The sequence below is a fragment of the Pholis gunnellus genome (assembly GCF_910591455.1).
Source record: "Pholis gunnellus genome assembly, chromosome: 23".
Lineage (NCBI taxonomy): Eukaryota > Metazoa > Chordata > Actinopteri > Perciformes > Pholidae > Pholis > Pholis gunnellus.
In genome coordinates, this window is record NC_136550.1 from 3086881 (window position 1) to 3109630 (window position 22750).

At 46.2% G+C, this 22750-nt stretch overlaps 1 protein-coding gene across 1 annotated transcript in view; it reads left to right on the forward strand.

Moving 5' to 3' along the window:
• The window catches only part of exoc6b (exocyst complex component 6B), a 62028-nt gene extending 39529 nt beyond the window's left edge, over positions 1–22499 (forward strand). Inside the window, exons 19-21 of the mRNA XM_079184577.1 lie at positions 723–869; positions 19900–20012; positions 21272–22499. Of these exons, the coding sequence (XP_079040703.1) occupies positions 723–869; positions 19900–20012; positions 21272–21398 (387 nt within the window). The 3' untranslated portion in view covers positions 21399–22499. The remainder of the gene's footprint in view (positions 1–722; positions 870–19899; positions 20013–21271) is intronic.
• The last annotated feature ends 251 nt before the right edge of the window (positions 22500–22750 follow it).

Genomic DNA, 22750 nt, shown 5'->3' on the forward strand with positions numbered 1-22750 from the left:
TAATCAGGGCTGTGGTGTGTATGGCCTTGTGTGTGTGTGTGTGTGTGTGTGTGTGTGTGTGTGTGTGTGTGTGTGTGTGTGTGTGTGTGTGTGTCCTGAGGTGAAAGAGATTAGCTACAGGCTTGCTCTCTCCCTCTCTTCGCGGCACTCCTCTTTTCTCTCGTTCCCTCGCTCGGAATACCAGTCGGCTTGTTTACGGGGGCCAACTGACGCCAAGACCCCAGCTCACACTCCGTACGACCCCGACACACACAGACACACACACACACACACACACACACAGGCGTCACCCTGGGTTCAAAATCCAACAGTCCTCAACTGTTCTCAAACATGCAGGCGAAGCCCTGTACAAACAACAAATAAACACACACACACACACACACTCCACAAGCCTACCAACTGTCACACACACTCTCAGATACACACACACACACACACACACATTCAGCAAGACAAATGCTTGAAAATCTCCACACACACATTCAACACAAACACACTGCAAAACCTTTCACTCACACACACACACACACTCACTCTCTTTCTCCCTTTCAACAAGACCCAGCGACATGACTCTAACACCCTGCCCTCCTCTCCCCTTCCTCCCCCCTCCCCCTCCTCCTCCTCCTCCTCCTCCCCAGGCTGTCATTTGTCTGCCAATCTATCCCGATGCATAGCGAATCCGACCAGGTCTTTTATTATTCTGTTTTTCACCCTCTTTTTTTCCCCCTCCTCCTCCTCCTCTCTTCCCTCTCTCCGGGGGAGGACTGGGGGGGGCGGGTTTGTATTTTCCCACAGGTTTTGCCAGAGCCGGCCCGGTCGCAGGCTTCCAGGGTGACACGTTGCTTCTGGCCTTCAGTGACTTGAGACAAGTAGGTCTTTGTCTCCCTCGTGGTCCTCTCTCCTTCGTTTTCTCTTTCTCTGTTTTTTTTTCTCTCTCCACTATCTTTTTTTTTCTACCTCCTCCTCCCCCTTGTCCTTTTCATCCTTCCTCCCATTCTCCCTCACCCCCCCCCCCCCTCCTCCTCCTCGTCTTCCTCCTTCATTTGGTTTTCTGATTTTTTTGTTGTTTACCCTCTTCTTTTTTTATTCAACAATCCCCCTCCATCTCATGTCATTCTCATCCTTTGTTTGTCGACTTCCATCCTTCTTTTTGTCACCTTTCCTACTGTCTTCTAAAATTCCCACATTCTCAGCTTTTCAGACTTTATTGTGCGTCCGTCTCTGCTGTCGTCCTTTCTCATCAGATCCTCTTGTTTGTCCTCCGTCTTTTAGATTAAAAGCACCAACGTGATTGCAAAGAAAGGAAATATACGTTGATCCACAAGCTTCAAAGATGCAAAAGAAGGTTTACAACAAAACAAACCAATGCAAGATGTAAATAGATCAACTTCAGGTGCAAACAAAAGAAGCTTCACTGTATTTAGGTGAAGCTTCTTATTTCCAAATGTCTGATGTTTGACACTGAAAACGCAACAGACGGCGCCCGCCATAGCTCTTTGAGTGCAGCCGGAGAGTACTCGCACCCGCCTGAAACACACGTCTGTGTCTGGTGTGTTTTTAAGAAGACTTTAAAAAGACTTTTAAAAGAGTCCCGACACCCTCTCACATCTGAACATAATGTCTCGATAGTCAAGAGTTTTAAGTCGCAGGCGAACAAGACTTTCTAAAGACGATACAAATAAACATTTCAGAGTTTATCGGAACGTCGGGATGAGAAAAAGACTGACTTGAGACCGCTTTCATGACCTCGAGGTCACGGAAGCGCGCCTTGCTTATAAGCACAACTTGTCTTTTCTGACAGAAAAAAAAGTCTCCCTCCGTGAAGTGGCTTGAAAAGTCGTTATGCGTCCGGCCGGCAGAAGCTGTCAGAAGGATTATTGGAAAATGTGTCTCCCTTTTCCGTTGTTTCATCATTGTGATTAATAGTTAACACTGAAGACTTCTACCAGAATGATTCCCATGAACCAGTGCAGTCCGATATTCATTTAAAACTGTTACCAGCATCAGAATGTCTGGTTGTTTCATGCTCGGTTGTCAGAATCCATGTGTCCCGACAGCGGAGTCAAATTCTACACAATTCTGACGGGATCACGACTTGTTTCAGAGCAACGGGTGTTTCAGTTTGAACAGTGGCCCGTGTTAACTGGTGACTCTCAGCCCGTGGTTGCTTGTCGTAACTTGTATTTAAAAACGGATTGAAGGTTTGTTCTGTTGGTGTTTTCGACAGCTGCCGACACCACGAACCCCGGACGCGTTAGTCCGAGAGTCACCAGTTAACACGGTCACAAAGACGTTCATGGCTGCAAGCCAATAATCGTGTTGACTACCACTGGACTGATACATGACCACAGATGACGTCGTTGGAAGCATCTAGTGATTTTTTTAGCTACTGCGTCTTTCCAAACACTCGTCCTGCATCGTTGAACAGGTGCAGTAATGTGCCGTTAATCTCGACAGCAGCTTCAGGACCAGATTCACCCCCCCCCCCCGTGCGCCGACCCAGGTCCACAGACCTGATGTTTAGAAACAGCCGAGTGCAGGAAGCGGTCCCGGCTGTGTACCGCAGCGTCTTGTTTCGGGTCCTGGGAAAAATAAGCCAGAGCGGAACCAGCGAGAGGAGGGACAGAACTGGACGTCTCCGCTGTGTTCAGGATGTCGGGGCGGAGCGTGTGTGTGTCTGTGTCGCATTTCGACTTTGTGTGTTTGGCAGGGATGTGCGTACGAGCGTGAAAGCGCGTGTTTTTTCCATCGTCGCCCTCGAGAAGTATTCTCTCCGGCAGCGACTTTTTAGTGTGTCTGTCATCGTCGCTGAATGTGTGAAGCAGGGCGGAGAGCCCAAGCGAAGGTTTGTGTGTGGCTTTCTGGCTGCAGTGTGCGTTTGTCATCGTTGCTGTGAAAGTGTGTGTGTGTGTGTGTGTGTGTGTGTGTGTGTGTGTGTGTGTGTGTGTGTGTGTGTGTGTGTGTGTGTGTGTGTGTGTGTGTGTGTGTGTGTGTGTGTGTGTGTGTGTGTGTGTGTGTGTGTGTGTGTGTGAGAAACTGAGCGTAGAGTGTGTGTGTGTGTCTGTTTCGTGTGTCATCGCAGTGAATGTGTGAAACAGGGCGGAGAGCGAGTCGAAGTTTGTGTGTGTCCGCCTGCCCGTCTTTGATGCGTGTGTGTGTGTGTGTTTGTCATAGTTGTTGTTGAGTGTGTGAAAGTGGGTTTAAAGTGTATTTTTCTGTGTGTGTGTGTGTGTGTGTGTGTGTGTGTGTGTGTGTGTGTGACAGCGGATGACGGATGGGCCGGCAGGACGGAGCAGGGGACGATGAATGAGGTGACAGACAGAGACGGATAGCCCTTTATCCCTCCGTCACAATCCCTCTTTCTCTCTCCCTCTCTTCTCTTTCTCCGCCTGTCGGGATGATGTAGTGCCTCTTGTTCTCTCGCTCGGAGGAGGAGAGAAGGAAAGGGGGGAAGATGGGGAGAAGGAGAAAAGGGAAAAATTTGATTCATCCAGCATCGATGTTTACTTCAACTCCCCCCTCCTCTTTGCTCCCACCGCATGCTCCATCCTCCTCTTCCTCATCTCCATCCTCCCTCCCTCCCCTCTTTCTTTTAGCCGATCAGAATCGGTTGACTCCGTCGCTCCTTTTGGAAGTTATTCAGCTCCTTCTCTCTTTTATTTCCTTCTCTTTTGGGCCTTCTCATCCATTGTTTTGTTTTTTTCTTGAATCGCCATTCTCGTATCAAAAGAAGCGCGCCCCTCCCTCCTCCCAATACGCAACTTCTGTGTGCACATCTGCCCGAGCGCATCTTTGTTGTGTCCACATTCTTTCAGGTAAATTTTTCACGTTCGACCGTTGACAAGCTTTCATATATGAGCTCATTGATGCTGATGTGTGTGTGTGACCTGCCGGTGAATGGCCGATAAATCACGCTGACGGGGCCGTTTGTTTTGTGGTCGGGTCCCGGTGTTCTGGAAGGTTCCGGGGTCCTGGGACAGCGCCGAGACAGGAGTTCCCCAAGGACACACACACACACACGCACACACACACTCACTCTTAGATACGTAGATGGACACACACAGAGCACACAGAGATGATCACAGTGTTTGCGTCTGAGCGGTTAGAATAATGTAGCGCGGACAAGATGTGTTGTTTTCAGTCTCATCGTTGCACAACACGCTGTAGAATCAATGAGGTTTGGTTTCGCATCAAAGGTTCTGTCAGCGGTCCAGATTCAGCACCGGAGTTTTGATTCAAATACCAAAACGGTTCCTTACTTTGAGGAATATACAAACGTGTTTTTCGCTACAGGAAGAGTGGTTAACATCTAAAATGCATCAGTGATTTTATCTTATCACTAAACAGCCAAAAACAAGATAAATAATACACTCTAAAATGAGCAAAATGCAGATTCTAATCAGGAAAAGAGACTAAAAACAATGTCAACTTTTAGTAGTTTTCAATGGAGCTGCAACGATTAATCGATTAGTTGTTAACTATTAGATTAATAACAAATATTTTTTATATCAATTAATCAGTTTGGGGTCATTTCATAAGAAAATAAGTCATAATTCTCTGAATCCATTTTCTTAGATGCGTTACTTGCAGCACTGCTTTCTGATACTCTATGCTGCAGACACGCTGCTGGTCACTATATATATACATATATATATATATATATGTATATATATATATATATATATATATATACACACACACAATATTTAGGTTTCATTTTGAGCTCTAAGTCTGACGTTATTTCCATTTGTCCAGAAAGACAACATGACCTTTTCATGCTTCTCCAGATGGGAAAGTTCTTAAGTTCCCATCGCATGAGATAAACACAGCAGCTATAAATCTGCAGAGTAAACTGCTCTTTGGCACGTGGTATGCAGAAAATGAAACGGGAACAAAGTTTAACGTTGAAATGCTACTCAGTGTGTTAAAGATGGAGACTTCAGGAAGAGAAAGGGAAAGAAGTTATTCCAATCAAATCTTTCTTAAATCTCTTCTCCAATGTTTTTCGTCTCAGTAGCTCCTTTTATTATCACTGCTTTGTCAGACAGTAATGCTCATCAACACACACTTATAAATAAACCACATTTAGTCTTCATCCTGACATCTTTAAATGCTTAAATTTGTTATCTTTACTCGCAAATATGGCAGCAAACCCTCCGAGGTTTGGCTCCGAGTAATAACGACTATTTTCATTCTCAGGGATTCTTAAACGATTCATCAAAGTTTAGTCTAGAGCCCCGAATAACATCTTGAAAATGCTTGTTTTGTTTCACAAAGATATGAAATTAAGAAGATAAAACGGGGTAAATAGCAGCAAATTGTAGCATTTGTCCTTTTATTTAGGACCTAAACAATGAATTTAGGTCCACGGATGCGTGTACGGTTAGAGTGTAGAATACATTAGCAAGTGGCCCAATATTTAGGGACCACTTGTACGCGTGTGTTTGGTGGAGAAACCGACCGCGTAACGTAACGTAGGCGAGTTTATTCTCTACACCGACCACGGCTGAAAGTCACCAGATGACACGGTCGCATGTTAAACCGAAGCACCTGTTGCTCTGAAACGTGATCCGTCTGATATTCTGAGGTTTGAAATGAATCATTAATAAAGCTCGCTAACTCGTCTGGATGGCTGATCCAAAAACACTTCCACTGCCAACACACACACACACACATGTTTTATGATGACGTGTTCTCTAAAGGGGTCTTGAGACGGGATTAGTTAAACTCTGCTCTCTCTACTGGCTCCTCCTGCATCAGTCCCACACTATTTTTTCACTTTTATGTCAAACTGTTTCAAACTGTCTTCGAGGAACGGCTGATTCACTGTAACAGGCTTATCTGAGCTGTCAGCGGCTTTCTCCCGTTCTCCACCATTGCTAAATAATTTGGTGAGCGTAGGAGGCTGATTGTGTGTGCGTGTGTGCGTGTGTGCGTGTGTGTGTGTGTGTGTGTGTGTGTGTGTGTGTGTGTGTGTGTGTGTGTACTGCCCTTTTCCACAGATCCTATCAATCCTCCTATATTTAGAACATCCAGAAGTCTGTGGTTACTTCAAACCTTTGGCTGGCCATCGTGTGTGTGTGTGTGTGTGTGTGTGTGTGTGTGTGTGTGTGTGTGTGTGTGTGTGTGTGTGTGTTTTTTGCGGTGTGGCGTCCCCCCAGAAAAACGCTTGCAACATTAAAGCTCCACTCATCCCCTTCTCTACTCGTTCATACGCCAGGCGTGTGTGTGTGTGTGTGTGTGTGTGTGTGTGTGTGTGTGTGTGTCTTGTCACTGATTGGTCCCGGGTTCATTCCTTTGGTTGACCACAGACAGTCAGATTCCATCCATTCATCAAGTCGCCTCCCCTCCGCCCGCCTTTTCTCTTTCTTCCGTCTTTTTTATTTTCTCAAAGTCTTCGAGTTTATTGAACTTTTAACGGTTTGATTCTTTTTGTTTCGGTCACCTTCTCGTCTCAACTCTGATTTCTTTTTAATTTCCCCCGTTATTTATATATCTCTCCTCTTTTTTTCCCCTCAACATCTCTTCACTTTTCATCTTCTGTTCCCGTCACATTCCCATCTTCCTCTCTTGTTTCCTTTCCTATTCCTCTCCCCTATTCTCTGAATCTCCTTGACTCCTCCCCTCTTTTCTCTTCTTAACCTCCCCTTCTTTACTTTTCATTCCCCTCTTCCATTACTCTCCTCTCCTCTCTACTAACTTAAGATTCCCAGTTTCTTCTTCCGGCTTGACGTTGCACGTCTTTCACTGTTTTTAAAAGCATCCTCTCGTTTTGTCTCATTTGTCTTCCACCTCGTGATTACTGGATTTTTCTCCACTTGTCGGCTTTAATTTCACTTTCATCCCTAAGTCACTTCTGCCTTTACTACAACAGCATTGGTCAAACTGCTTTCCTTTCCTTTGTAGCACACACACACACACACACACACACACACACACACACACACACACACACACACACACACACACGTTTGCTTTCAGAGCTGTCTGCCCTCTGTCTGACGTTTGTGTGTCCCAACCATTACCTCACGAGGCTTCCCTCTCCGTCTCCAAAAGCAACATGTCACAGCATGACAACTGCTCCCCTCATCCTGACTGTGTGTGTGTGTGTGTGTGTGTGTGTGTGTGTGTGTGTGTGTGTGTGTGTGGATTGACCGGCGTGGCCAGTAGCGATTATCCAGTGACAGGATAGCAGATTCTCCCCCTTTGCTTGTGTGTGTGTGATAGACAGGCTAAGGGATGAGATGAGGCCCAGTGGGGGAGGAAACCTCCATCTCACCTCCTCGTAACCCAGACTAACGAGGCAGCGGGAGGGAGAGGAGTGAAGAGAGAAGGTGGCAGACGAGGAAGGCGTGCGGTCATATTTTAGGGGAAAGTAAATGTCTCGGTATGAAACGTCCGACTAAATGATTTTTTCTTTACCTTCTTGACACTTTTTGGAACGCGGCTGAGTTTGAGTATCGAAGGAAGGAAGAGAGAGCCACACAGTCATGACTCCAGTGCCGTCTTTTGACTATTCATTCTAGAGTTCAACACTTTACAGTGACGGACGACTGATGGTCTCAGTGTCTCTTCAGCTGATGTTATCACAGAGGACAGCAGCGGCTGCTTCCACTGACAAACACGGATTGAACGAACGGGTTTTTCGATCTTTCTTTTTTGGATGAATTTCCACTTTAGCTCTCTGAATAGTCCAAGACGCATGAAGTGACGAAGTGTAAATGAGGTCGAAGAGTCCATAATAACGTCATTTTCAGCCAAAAAGAAGCTCCCGGTAGCCAAACAATGGGGAAAAAGTCATAAAGTATGAATCCATCCTGCATTCAAATTGAGCTACAAGTATATAAAAGTGCTTTAATATGCGTTTAAGTCACAGAACCAAACCGAGTTTATAAAGAGACATGACGTCTCTTAATGAATTCCTCAGTAATGTGACACGTTTTTGTGCTTCTGTAGAATATTTTATCAAGTTTGGCATTGAATGATATGTTTAAAATATTTAAATTAAAAGCCTTTGTGCCGATATTTTGCCCTTTGTACAAAATAGGGAACTGTTTACATTTTTACATTATTTACTAGAAAGGAAAGGAAAAGAGAGGAAGAGGAGGAGGAGGAGGATAAACCCGTCGCACCGTCCTGCACTACTCGTGATTATATAATAATCAGTTTTGACTCCGGTGGGATCTTCAGTATATTTGAGAAGATGCTGAACGCTTTCTGTTTTGGGGCAGTGTGCACAGCTGTGGATGGGGGAGGGGCTTCTTGGAAACTGACCTCTGCTGCAGAGAAGGGGAACCATTGGGGAATATAGATTTCTTTCAGTTTCAATTTTGGATAGTATGACTTGTGCAGCACTTTGGCCAACTGAAGATGCAGACGTGACGGCCCCGTTTCCTCCGTCACAGAAGCTTTTCTTCTTCTACAGTATGAAAAACAACTTGCACGGAGCGAGGCCACCCGTCAGCGTATAGCAGGAAGCCTTCACTTGATTCTGTCGGCTTGTTTGTTGCTTCATTGTTCCACAACTTGAGTGCACATGCTACTTAACGCTGCTTGCTTTCCTTTCCGTTGACTCCCATTGAAAGAAATGATGCACTCCTCCAGGATATAATCCCTCACAATCGTATTGTTTTCAACAACGGTATTGCTCGTGCGCGCGTTTCTTTATTTGATGATACGTTTGCAGTCTGCGGCTGTAACTCTCCCCCGTCTGTCGCACCTGCCAGAGTTTGGTTTCTGCCTTGAAATGAGGATGAATGGGAGTTTAATTTCAGCTACTGCTTAGCTCGCCGTCTGTCGGCGTGATTTATTTCTCCCGAGGTTTGATCCAGAGGTTTTCGTCTTCAGCCAAGTTGACCTGAACCGCACGGCCACATGTGGGGGAGACGTGAAGGGAGAGGGGGAGGTTAGCAAGCGAACGCATTGGAGGAGAAAAGAGAGCAAAGGGTTAGGAGAAGGGTAGAGGGAGGTGAGAACGAGGACAGGAAGAGATAGAGGCGTTCAGGGAGACAGAGGAATCTGCTACCGTCACATTCCGACGGACCGCGGTCACGCTGGGACAGCTGCAGCATTCTGTGTGACAGGTCAGGTTCAGGAAAGGGACTCGCTCACAAGACAGAAGATGAACTGTACGTACGTGTGTCGGGGCGGAGCGGCGACCCATTGACCTTTTCAACTCCTCACCAGACTCGGGAAGGATTGGGCAAGAGGAGGCGAGCGGAAAGACGAAATCTGAACTGCAAAAAGGCGTAAACGAGGGAGAAAAGCTAAAACCAAAAAAGACCGGAATGAATCTAAAGGAAGATGACAGGAGGAGATGGGGGGGAGGAGAGAGAGAGAGAGTGAGCCAGATTCTGAACTGGCCGGAAGAGAAAGCGAGACATGAATGCGTGAAAATGTTGACGGAGCGGAGCAAAAAGCGAGGGATGGAGAGTGAAAGAGTGCAGTCAGGTGAAAGTGATACGGCGGGTGAATTGGGACGTACAGGGTGGTCTCTCTCTCTCTCCCTCTCTCTCCCTCTGTCTCTCTACCCCTCTCTCTCTCTTTCTCTCCTCGGGAGGCTGACACTTCCCTTCATCCGTTTGACCGCTCACAGAAGGGGGGATGAATAGCGGGGTGGAGAGGGGTGAAAGAGCGAGATGAGCGGAGAAGAAAGAGGGCGAAGGGAGGATGAGCAGCAGACGGACATCTAAATGCTCGCCCGCCGATCTATTGGAAGAGAGAGAGAGAGAGAGAGAGAGAGAGAGAGAGAGAGAGAGGGAGACACAAACTCGCACATAAACACGGATGCAAACAGTTCGAGTTAGTGCGAAACGCAGCAACACATTTGCTTTTCGTGGACACTCGTGCGCACAAACCATCGAGCGTAGAAGCACAAAACTGCTGTGTTGGTGCGTGAAGCGTCCCGGTGGCCGAGCGGTCTGACAGACGTCCCGTGTTACTATGCGACCGTGACGTCCCGGGTTCAGGTCCGGCCGAGGACTCTTAACCGTGTCCCATCCAACGGTTTCTCTCGCCTCACGCTGCTTGTTGTGCGTTCCACAGTTGATCTGACAAAATCCTACATGATGTAACAAATCAGTGTGTTCTGATTTATAGCACTGAATAACCCCAAACATATAGATTTTTCCCAAACATATATAAAGTAAGACTGAAGATGGAAAGAAAGGATTATAAAATATTCTTCTTCTTCTCCTTCATAAGCCAATTTATCATCAAAAAATACTAAGATGGGTTTTAGACTAACTCACTAATGCACACGCACACACTTGACCAATCGCGTGATCCTCCTGGCAGAGATGTGGTGGTGAAGAAAGGAAGACAAAGGTTGCGTTTGTCACTAAACTTTCTCATTCCAGTAACGTTTATAAATTGCTCCATCTTCATCTGAGCTTCTCCTCTTCCCCCTCCCATATTCTCCTCTTCCTCTAATTTCCACTTCTTCCTCTTTCCCCCCTTTGAGTGTGATTACCAGGCGTCATGGAGGCTGATAGTCTCTTGTCAAACACACCGAGTGCACAAAGTGGGTGCAGCGTGAGGTCAGTGGGATAAGTATTGGTGCCGGGGGGGGGGGGACTCACCATCAGACCCCCAAAACACCCTTATCTGATCACACACATCCACCACACACACACACACCTGTCTCTCCTCTCTGCTTCACACACACTTGTTTCTCTTCCTGTGTATATATATCAGAGCTAACTACACACACACACACACACACGCGCAGCGTGTAGCGTAATGAAGCGGTCGGCGATCCTGCTGCGCTCAAGATAACACCGCAAAAAAAAATAGCTCGAAATGTGTGCGTCCATATCCGCAGATTTATGAGTGGAGCTATTGTGTGTGTGTGTGTGTGTGTGTGTGTGTGTGTGTGTGTGTGTGTGTGTGTGTGTGTGTGTGTGTGTGTGTGTGTGTTTTTCTCGGCCCCTGTCTCAACTTCCTGTCCTGTCTGTGGCCGGCCTTATCGACGTGACAGCAGGTCAGGCAGTGGTCACAGCAACACAGCTATTCAGCGACGTGATTGGACGCGGTGGGAAGCGGCGGTTTCTCTTCTCCCGACCAGTGGTCAAGTAGTGGTCAGGAATTTGGGGAGGGGGTTCAAGGTGGTTGAAACCCACACACACACACACATTAGTAAATATATTTGACTCGTGTAATCATAGATATATACACACACACACATACAGTGACCGTGTGCTGACCGGGTCAGGTCATTGTTCTGTGTTATCAGTCTCGACCTCTCTGTCGGTCTCCCCGATACGACCCACATCTACACCCCTTCCTGTGTGTGTGTGTGTGTGTGTGTGTGTGTGTGTGTGTGTGTGTGTGTGTGTGTGTGTGTGTGTGTGTGTGTGTGTGTGTGTGTGTGTGTGTGTGTGTGTGTGTGTGTGTGTGACCGCGCGGTCATTCCATGGTCAAACCAAAAAGTTGAGAGCTCTCACCTTCCAACTGTTTCCTGTTTTGGGGTTGTTGAGGAGAAGGAGAGAGAGTGATGTTGGTATGAGTTGCACAACAAGGTTTGTGGATTATCTTGATTTCTGGAAATTTCTCCAAAAGAAGTCGCACCAAAACCATCTAGATTGATAAATGGCGCTACAGGGAAGAGGACAATTATTTAGATTGTGGGGTGTACTGTCCCTTTAAGTTCTCATATCCAGTTTGACAAAGTGTTGGAGTCGATAAAGCGCTGACTTCAATTGAGTTAAAAAGGAATTGAATCCACATCAAAATGTTGTTTAATCCCCCAAAAACCAGTGATTTCATCAGATTTGCTTCTTGCAGAGGAATTTAATCAGAAGCTTCTACCGAAGTCTGAAAAGCGGACGAACCCAAAATGAACTGCCGGCCCGGAATTAACCTCTAAAAAACGTGTCTGGACCCAAATTGACTTAAAAAATAAAAAATGGCTGAGGCCCAAATTGACCTTTTTTTTTTAAAAAAAAAGAGAAAAATCTAAATTGAGCTCCCAGCGCGGCTAAAAGCCGCTGTTTTTCCAACCCTGTTTGTTTTGGAGTCTTCCGTCTTTATTTGCTTTATCAGCGCACAGAGCAGCTCCCAGCAGGCCCCTCTGACTTCAGCCTGCACTCGTTTATCGTCTCCCCGCTCCTCACTCGCTCCTTCTTCCTCCTCCGTAACGTCTAGTTAGCCTCCGCCTGACCTCCTTCGCTCCCTCCTTTCCCTTTTCTCCTGCAGTCCTGTAATATTTCCCCAATCATTCTTTTTGAGTTTTCTCTCTTCCCTCTCATTTACCTCCCCCTCTCTCTCTCTCTCTCTCTCTCTTTCTCTCTCTCCCTCTCCGTCTATGCCTCTCACTCGCCCTCTCTCCATCTGTGCAGTGTCTAATTGACAGCGGAGACCCCTGGGTGAACCACCAGCACTCTTCTCTCTCTCGTTTTCTTTTTCTTTTTTTTTGTTCCACTCCATTTCAGCCCTGTCACTTTTTTTAAGGGGACGCACAACTTTTCTGTCACTGCTGAGAAAGAGAGAGAGAGAGAGAGAGAGAGAGAGAGAGAGAGAGAGAGAGAGGATGGGAGGGAGAAGGAGGTGAGAGACGGAGCAAGTGAGACAAAAATGGAGGGGGGGAGGAGAGAAGTGAGAGAAAGGAACAAAGTCTGCAGAAGAAAGATCACAAGTTGGTTCTGGAATAAGGTGGCTCAGAGTTCAGAGAGGATGTAAAAGAGTCGTTTATCAAACAGTATTTGGTTTTTATAAAGCGTTTATAAAACAATCACACTGCTGCAGATTGTTCTACCATGTATCATTGTGATGATGAACTCCGGTCATATTTAACGTTATTCGGGTTTGTGCTCTGGCAACGTTTGGTCTAACGACAAAGTTGGTGGTGGGTTGCCCCCCCCCCCCCCCCCCCCCCCCCCCCCCTTTAGCTGTTTATTAGATTCATTGTATCCGGCTCATTGTTCAACTTCTTGCTGCTGTCAGAGAAAGTTGCTCCTTTTTGATTTCCCCGGGTGACTGTGAAGGAGTTTAGAAAAGAGTCCCCGACCGGATCCAGGCCTAAAACCAGCGACCGTCCTTTAAATGATGTATCCAGAGAGCTGCTGCGTGACATCCAGAGAGCTGAAGTGCCCTTGAGCAAGCTCCAGAGGTGCTGTTCTGTAGCCAGCCTCAGACCTCGCCGTGTGTGTGTGGGGACAACAACAACAACACAAAGGACAAGTTCCCTACAGGGAGCGATACCCTGACTTTATCTGTCCTGCGCTGGAGTATCACGGTCTGCGGTCGCATGAACACGAGGCTGCGGGCGGACCTACAAAGATGCAAGCTTTTGCTTTTAATTGAATTGTTGGCCCTCCACTGAGGGAGGGGAACGAGTTCCCTGTTGCGAAGCGATAACATCCAAGCTTACTTCATTCCAGCCGTAGTTAAAGATGGAGCGATACTGTTCAAGCTGCAGGGCACGAGTGTGTGTGTGTGTGTGTGTGTGTGTGTGTGTGTGTGTGTGTGTGTGTGTGTGTGTGTGTGTGTGTGTGTGTGTGTGTGTGTGTGTGTGTGTGTGTGTGTGTGTGTGTGTGTGTGTGTGTGTGTGTGTGTGTTGTAGTTCCTCGCACCGTACAGGAAAGAAACAGAAGATGAATGGATGTTTGTTTGGTTGGAGCTGAAGTTGAACTGGAGGCAGGTATTGTGAGCAGCAGTGTTCTGTCAGCGTGGAGAGATAACCTCTGACCTCTTGCTTTTAAGGGTCAGGAGATGACTTTTGGGGTTAAGTGTAAAATCCTTTTTATCTGACAGCTTCTCCTGCAAATGAGACCGACCGCTGTTGTTTACTCGTATGGACGGAAAAGTTAGTCGTAAGAACAATAATTAAATGTCGAAGACTTTCTGGTTCCTTTTGATTATATTTAAATTGGATATTTTTTGAAATTTTGAAATTTTTTGAAATTGTTTAGGAATTTTCACCCAAAAAAAGGAGTTATTCAAAGAGATATTCGATGTATCTGTATTAATACTTTGATTAAATATAGTTCTGCAACAGTTGGTTGGTTAACCGATGGTGGATGAGACATTTTTAAAGCAAAGATGCCAAAACAATAGATGGTTCCAGCTTCTCAAACGTTTCATTTTCTTTGTTTTAAAGTCTCTTGAATAATAGAATTCCTACAAAACTGACTTGTTTTTGTCCGTTTGTTACCCTTTAACCTCTGACCTATAAACCCACCATGACAGTGACAGGCAGGTGATACAATCCTGCTTCTTCCGACCCTTAAAGATGGAGAGAGAGAGAGAGAGAGAGAGAGAGAGAGAGAGAGAGAGAGAGAGAGACGTAAGTGAAGAGAAACAAAGATGGAGATTGTGTCGAGAGAGGAGGAAGGAGTTGAGAGATGACAGATACCCACTTTCTCTGCTTTTAGTGAATTCTTAAGTCGTTTGAAAGGACGGAGAGGTTCAGACGTGATTGACAGGTGTCGGCGTGGTCTGTGTGACCTCTGGTGACCTCTGAACTCTGGAGTGATGAGTGATGGTGAACGGGCGTCAAAGCAGTCAGAAGCACTTTCCTCTCCGAGCTCTCGTGTCTGGAGTCGATGAGTTGAGACGACGCACAGATTGACAATTTGAGAACCGAAGTTTGTAGAGAAATGCTGACTTTGCAGCAATTCAGTCGCCATGAAAGCTTTTGGTAACACTTTTTAAGTTATTTTACCTTTTTTAAAAAGCAATGAAATGCTAATTATGTTAACTAACTATTAACAATGCTAGTATTTATGTTATTTTAACAGATTATTGTTGCAGATATTATACAATTGTATATACTTTAAGTATTTGTTACAAAACATCTATAAACATTATGGAGCAGATATTTGTAACACTTTTTAAAAACTAGGTAATAACAAGCATTGTTTGCATGTCTATTACAAAGGTCCAGCTGAGGATTATAATACCTGGTTAAATAGTTAACGAATACTTTGTAAAGCATCTATAAACGATATAAATCGATTTTTTTCGATTTATTTTTTACGTTTTTTACGAACGTGCAGTAGATCGATGGGTGGATGTAAATGGTGGGACGGTAGATTTTGGAGAGAAAGAACCGCAGAGATTGACTGGTGCCAAAATGTCTCCTTCACTTGATAAAGGTGGAATCCACTTTCCCTGCTTTCAGTGACATTTGACCTCTGAGCTGTCAAACCTGAGGAGGAGGTGGAGAGCTGAGAGAGCGGTTAGAGGAGAGGACGTAGAGACGATGATGGAGGGACGGTTCAGAGAAGAAGAGTTACTTTGAATCATAAAGTCACAGTTTCTCCTGCAGAGAAAGATGGTCTCTGGCTCACTGGTCACAGATTCCTCTGCTTCATAGCAGCAACGTTACATAATCACAACTCGTGAGTGTAAACATGATGGATTCTGGGTGACCCTGACGTCGGGCCGTTAGGAATGGGAACACGGCAATTCCCCCGACGGTCCCAAACAAATAAATCCTGCCCACAGCCGGAATAACCATTAACAAGTCTACTAAACGGTGAGAGGGGGAGGAGAGGGAGAGGAATGGATGCAGAGGGGGAGAAAGAAGTGATGGAAACAAGAAGTAAAGTTGACTTTGAGGAGGATGGGAGTTCAGATAGAGAGGGAGAGAAGGGAGGGATGAAAGATGGAGGAAAGGAGGAGAGTTGACGGAGAGAGGGGGAGGTAAGTGGAGTAAGGCAAGAGATGGAGAGAAGGGAGGTAAAAGGAGGAAAGTTGAAAAGGGAATAGGAGGGAGGGAGGGAGGGAGTAATGAGGTAAAAAAGAAAGGGAAGAGATGGAGAGGGAGAATAAATTGAATTGGATCAGTATGAAATTAGGAGGGAGAGGAAAGCTTTAGGGATGGAAACTGGAGTAAAGTTGATTGACAGAATGAGGAGAGTGCAAAGTAAAAAGGGGTGAGGGGGGAGAGGAGGAGCAGAACATAATGGAGGGGAGTTGAGTTTGAGAGAGTTGCGGTAGAAAAGGTCGGGGAAGAGGAATAAACGGAGTATGAGAGAGGGATATAATAGAAATAAAGCTGATGCAAAGACTGAGGAAAGAAGGGAGAGGCTAGAGAGGAGGAGGGAGAGCGGGTGAGGAGGAAGAGGTAAATGATGGAGGGAGGAGAGGGAAAGGTTAGGGAGAGTGTAACTAGAGATGGAGAGGAGGGATGGAAAGGATAAATACTGTTGAAATACAGAGATGGAGGAAGAGGAGGCAAGATGGAGAGAGGGAGAGGAAGGAAGGAAGGAAGGAGGGATGGAGAAATGGAAAGGCGTAGAGCTGACATGGAGAGGATGAGAGGAAATAAATACTGGTTGATTGAATGTCAAGAAGGGAGAGAGAAGAATAGGGGGATGCTAGAAAGTCTGGAGGGGGGTGGACAGAGAGAGAGAGAGAGAGAGAGAGAGAGAGAGAGAGAGAACCCCATTAGCGGAGAAGAAATGTGAGGGTAACGCGTCACTCTGTTTTTCTGCTCGTCCCCCCTCCCTAGAAGAAGAATAAGAGGAAGCGTGTGTGTGTGTGTGTGGAGACAGGAGCGATAGTGCAGGGAGGTCATGGCGAGGTGAGAGAGGGGGAGCGAGACGGAGAGAGAAGTTCAGCGAGAGGTGAGGAGAGAGACCTGCCGTTTTCTCTCCCCGTGTGTGTGTGTGTGTGTGTGTGTGTGTGTGTGGGGTGAATCGGGGGTCAGGTGTGTGTGTGTGTCGTCAGGAGGACCTGCTGGCTTGCGTGTGGCTTGTTTTTTGGAAAGCCCACGCTCTCCCTTTTCTTTTTTCTTCTTCTCTTTTCCATTTTCATCAGTCTTATCCTCCTCCTCCTCCTCTTCCTGTCGCACTTCTCCTCCTGCTCTCACCTCCATCGCTCCTCCAACCAAACTTACCTACTGACCTCAAGTTCACCCAAAGCTCCCTCTGCTCTCTCCTCGTCCTTGTTTCTTCTCTTCTCCTCTTTTCTTTTTCCTCTCCACTTTCTCCTCAGTCTCCTCTCTCCTTTCAATTCCTCCTCCTCTTCTCATTCTCTCCCTCTTCTTTTTCCCTCTCCTCGTCACCTTTCCTCTTCATCATCTTTTTCTCTCCATCTCTCTTTCTCCGTTTCTTCCTCCACTCATATTCTCTTCACCTCTCCCTCGTCCTCTTCTCTTCTCCTTTTTCCTCTCTCCTTTACTGTCCTCTTCTTTATCCTTTTCTTACCCTTCTTCCGTCTCTCTTAATTTCCTCCCCTTTCTTTTCTCATTCTCTCCCTCATCTTGTCATTCCCTTCCTCCTTTTTTTAAACTCTCTCTGCCCTTTTCTTATTATTTTTCCTTCTCTATTTCCTCCTCTTTCCTCTCATCTCTCTCCTCATCCACCTCTTCTACCTTCTTCCTTTCCTTCTCTGTCCTTCTCTCATCTCTCTCCTCATCCACCTCTTCTACCTTCTTCCTTTCCTTCTCTGTCCTTCTCTCATCTCCTTTAACTTGTCACCGTCCTCTCCTTCACTTCCTCTCCTTCCTCTTGTCTAAACCTCATGACCCTCAGCGTATCTACGAGTGTGTTTGCATGTTTTTTTGTGTCAACCCGCCCTCTCGTCTCCAGTATCCATCTTTATCCGGCGTTCCTTCACCTCGTATTCACCTCTCGTACACTTGAACCTAATTAACTGAGCGAGATTTGTTCCCGTAACCTCCCAGCCGGGGGATTATATTAGTGCTTTTTTTATGTAACCGCCTTTTATTCCTACCTGTTTATGCGAGAGCCTGTTTTCCTGCAGCCCGAGCGTGTGTTGGTGCTTGTTTATACGGGCAGATTAGCGGGTCAAACCTCGGCCGTGCGGAGGGTGAACTCGGGGACAAAGGAGAGAGAGAGGGAGGCGAATACAGAAGCGAAGGCACCGGGAGAGGGAGGGATGGAGGAAGAGACGAGGAAGTCCAAAGCAGCAATTCCTCTTGTGCTCTCCCGCTAAAGCCAGATTTAGAGGAAACTCCACTTTTAATAACGAACAGAAAACATTTAGGACACTTCCTGTTTTTTTAGGAAAGCTCTGAGGAGGTCAGCTCAGGTAACGGCCTCACGACCTCTTTACTCTCATTGCTGCAGATGTTTATGCTCCAGCTCAGTCATTTAGTCCCTCAGTGGAAATGTAAAGTACATAACATTAAAAAGTCTGTTTTCAGTGCCGGGATAACACGTGATCCGAGTCATTACCTCCACTATGTTTACTCAGCCAGCAGAACGTCTTGTTTGTCTTGTTTTGGAGCTTTAAGCACCACAAGCCGAGTCCCGTTTAGTCCCATTATGTTGGAGAGAAGGCCGACAGGTGAGAGGAACCATGTGTGTGTGTGATTCGGGGGTGAACTGTACGTTCTTACATCGGTATCAATACTTTAGGTATCAATCCTCCCCTTTTATATTTTAACTTTTTTAACTCTTCACGAGTGTTTCTGTGTGGCAGCAACTTCCACAAACGGGCAATAAAGATCTGAATCAAACGGACGCTTGTTGGCCGTCTAGTAAAAGCTCACGCCGAAGCTTTTGTGTGAGGCAGCGAGGCCGCTGAAGTGCCTCAGATCCTTCGCGTCCCCGACCGCTGCAGTAAACCGACCCGGTTCAGTTTCCCGCTGAGCGACCGACGGACCTGCAGGTCGGCCGAGTCAGGAGGAGACGAGGCAAAGCTTTCGTCCGCCTCCACCTCCCTGAACCCCATCCCTCCTCTGCTCACTTTGAAACGGCTTCTGACCTCCTTCCTGTTTGTCCGATGGCGCGCCTCCTTCACCTTCTCTCTCTCTCTCTCTCTTCTATCTATCCATCTTCATCTGCCCTTCCTTTACCCCGTCTCTCTCTCTCTCTCGGTGCTGTTATCCATTTCTCTCCATCTGTGTCTCTTCCCATCTTTACTCTCTTATTTTCTCCCCCACATGTGGTTTTGCTCTCCCTCCCTCCCTCCCTCCCTCTCCTTCTCTTCTCTCATCCCTCGCTCACATATGGTTTCTCTCTCTCTGGATCTGTGTGTGTTTGGTGTTACCCAGAGTTCACTGGGGCTCCCTGCTCGTATGTATGTGTGTGTGTGTGTGTGAGGTAGAGTTCAGAAGGGCAGCAGCAGGTTATGCAACGGTTTTAAATGTGGGGCATGAAGAGGAAGACTCCACCATCATCTTCTTCATTCTCGTCTTCTCCCTCCTCCCTTCTCTCCCTTTCTTTATGTCTTGCTCTAAATCCTTCTTTCCGAACTTCTCAGTGACTCTTTGCTGGTTTCAAAGTAGCGATTTACTAAATTGCAACATTGGCGAGGAGCGTTTCAGCTGGTGAAGACTTCAGTGATGTGTAAACATGGAGTGTAGCATGTAAACAGGAAGTAGCTCACCCTGTGAAGGAAAGTCTTGATGAGTTGGAGTATTGTGAGCTAATTTAGGTCGAGCTTCAATGATTATATCGTCAGAGTTTTGAATTTTTCTTTGCAAAAGTTAGAGACAACTTGTACATGTTCTCTTCCTGGAAAGCATTGGATTTATTTGGGCAACGACGTCATAAAAACTAGCCGATAAAGCAACAACTGTGTGCAGGGGGAGGAGACAAATCCAAAGAAATGCATATTTATTACCTTTAGATAATTACAAGGATACATGAGGAACATGAAAAAGAACAAACTTGTATAAAAGATAGAAAACGGTACATTTCTAACCAAAGGAGGAAAACAAATGTCTGTGTGTCACCTTCCTGCTATGTTTGGCTGCTGCTCAGTTATTTCCTGGGTCACGGTATTTAAGGTTCTCCTCCCACGTGTATTATCTCTGACGCTGCTGGTCACTGAATCGTACTCGTGTGTTGGCGTGATGCTGGTGTTTATGCTCTCGGTGCTTAACGGGTGGTTGATTCTCCCCAAAAACTTGAGTGTTCCTGTGAGTCAACAGCTTTTTAAATGTATTTACCTCTCCCTCCCTCTCTGTTTGTCTTCATCTAGTTACTGGAACTGTTCACTCAGTGGGATTGGTCGACCTACCTGGCTGATTACGGTAAACCAACCTGCAAATACCTGAGAGTCAACCCACAGACGGCGCTGGCTCTGCTGGAGAAGTAAGCAGCCCTTCATTCATCTACACACCTGTGGTTTTCACACTCTTATCCTCATTCTGGTTAATCCGTCCTTCTGTTCCTTGACTCCTTATTTCCCATTAGAATAGAGCCGATGTAGCTAGCTTAGCTTAGCATAAAGACTATAGACAGAAGGAAAGAAGAACTATTTAACCAGTGCATACACAGAAATGGGAAAAAACATTTGTTTCTTGTGAAACTACGAGTTATAACAAGTTGCTGCACGGTTTCACATTCCTGTTTGGGTACAAATCAAACAGACGAGTTATGACCCACTAATTGATCAGCTTCAGAGAAGTCTACACTCTATGCTAAGCTAAGAACCTTTAAAGCTCATACCTGAGTTTTAAATTGATCTTGAAAGCAAATAAGCGTATCAACCAAAATCGGAAAAAGTGAAATCCATCTTCCCCTCCATCTCACCTGCTCTCTCTGTTTCCTGTCTGTCCTCTCTGTCGTGTCTCGGCAGGTTGTTTAAGCCGTAAGTATCGTCTGCTGTGTGCGTAACGTTGGATTCTGGCATGTGTGCAGACTACTAAAGCGTGCACGCACAAGAAAGAGGAATCATTTTTAATATAACGTCAGAGATTTACATGGTTAAATGCACGCAAACAACAAACACGTGACGTGACGATACTGATGTTTATCAGCGTAGATCCTGAGCTGCTGTGACAAAAACAACAAAGTACACAGAAAAATGTACGTCTTGTGAAATTCTCACACAGAAAACGCGCTCAAGCACACAGAGTTTTATGATCCAGTCCACCTTCCTTAAGGGTCAGTGTTTTCTCTCCAGTGCACCAGAGGGCCCAGGCCCGGTGGTCCCTCTGTGCCCAGGAGGAAGCACCCTGCTGGGGGCTTGTCTGGTCTGCTGGGCCCCCGAACTTCCTGGAGGTCCGTAACAGTCCAGCGTTCTGCGACCAAACACACACCGTCTCATGTGACACCGGGGCCTTTAAAACCGAGACTTCCTCTTTAGCAGCGGTGTGTGTGTGTGTGTGTGTGTGTGTGTGTGTGTGTGTGTGTGTGTGTGTGTGTGCGTGCTCGTACAGTTATGCACTCGTGAGTGTTTTCCTGACTGCATCAGATGAACTAATCAGTGCATACTTGTATACTTACAGCATTCACACACAGAGAATGTTCAATGAGACGTGAACCACTCAAACAGCCCGTTCTTAGTCTTCATACCCGTTGATTTTTCCTCTTCCTCCCTCCATCCCTTCTTTACTCTCCATCTCCAGGATGAGGGAGACGAGCCGGAAGAACAACGTCTTCGCCCAGTTCAGGAAGACGGACCGGGACAGACAGAAACTCATCGACACCATCATCAAGCAGCTACGCAACCTCATCGCACAGCACCACACCTAGAGCGAGCCTCCGCCCAACCATCCATCCTGATGAAAAGCACGACGTTCATCCATCTGTTCAACGCTGCAACCGTTCGCTCATCTATGCACCTTAACTTCGCCCGGACTCCGCTGAACCTCCGACGACCGCGGCCTGGTCCTCTCACCTGCAACGAGACCATCGGATAACAAGGTCGTTCTGTTTAGTTTCACTGGTTAATTAAAGCCAGAGTAACGTAGTTAAATCCCTACTGAAGCTCTTGCTGTACTTATTGACATGTTTGTAGATGTGCAGGGTGGGAACATTTTAATTTGGCTGCGTGTAACCGTGTCGTCTGGGAACTTGGGTGCGAGAATTTACGGCGGCTTTTCGTAAGAACTCACATTTTCGGAGAATTTATTCTTTGTACTTTAAGCTTCCTGTTTCTGTTCAGCGGTCTCTCCTCATCCCCGTTATATATTTCTTCCCAGTGCAGAGAACCTTTGATGTCTGCCACATTGCTCTCTCTCGCTGTGGCACAATGACAGAACGTATTGAATGTACATCAGAGTTTTAATACTGCAGCCAGAAACGCACTGAAATCGAGATCAAGTCCGGAAAAATTAAAAACTAAACGATATTAGTGGCAAATGAACAGAATGTTCTTCAAGTATTGTCTGAAAAGGGGGGATATACACGCAACATGGCAACCATTTCCCTCTTAAATATACAACCTGTGTACACTTGAATGGGCGACTCTGCTCAGATCTGGCAACAGTCATCCCCCCTTCTTAACGCCTGAAAGCGCTTGGGATTTAAAAGGGGGGATGTTGTCCAAACATGGCAACCAATTGCTCCGCTTTCAGTAAAACTTGATCGGCGTTGTTGCCTGAGCGTTTTCTACTCTACATGTATAAATAACTGGGTCTTAAAGAGTGGGATAATGCCCCAACCTGGCAACCGCTATAAAGGGTAGAGTTTTGTTTTCCTGGTCGACCAGAAAAGACTAATCTGCATAGAAACATCGTACTAACGGCCAAGCGCACACGCTTTCACGTCTTCCATACAAACAAATGCCAAGCAGTGTGTGTGTGTGTCTACTTATACACACACAAAGATTTGTTTCGCTGAAGCACAAAATTACATTTACACTAGATTATATATTTTTTAGCTAATAATGCTCTGTTCGCTTTTTTTTCTTTCTTGAACCTGGGTGCAATAACAGCGGTTTATAAAAGGGACTCAGACTGTGTGTGTGTGTGTGTGTGTGTGTGTGTGTGTGTGTGTGTGTGTGTGTGTGTGTGTGTGTGTGTGTGTGTGTGTGTGTGTGTGTGTGTGTGTGTGTGTGTGTGTGTGTGTGTGTGTGTGTGTGTGTCAGAAGGGAACTTCAGTCT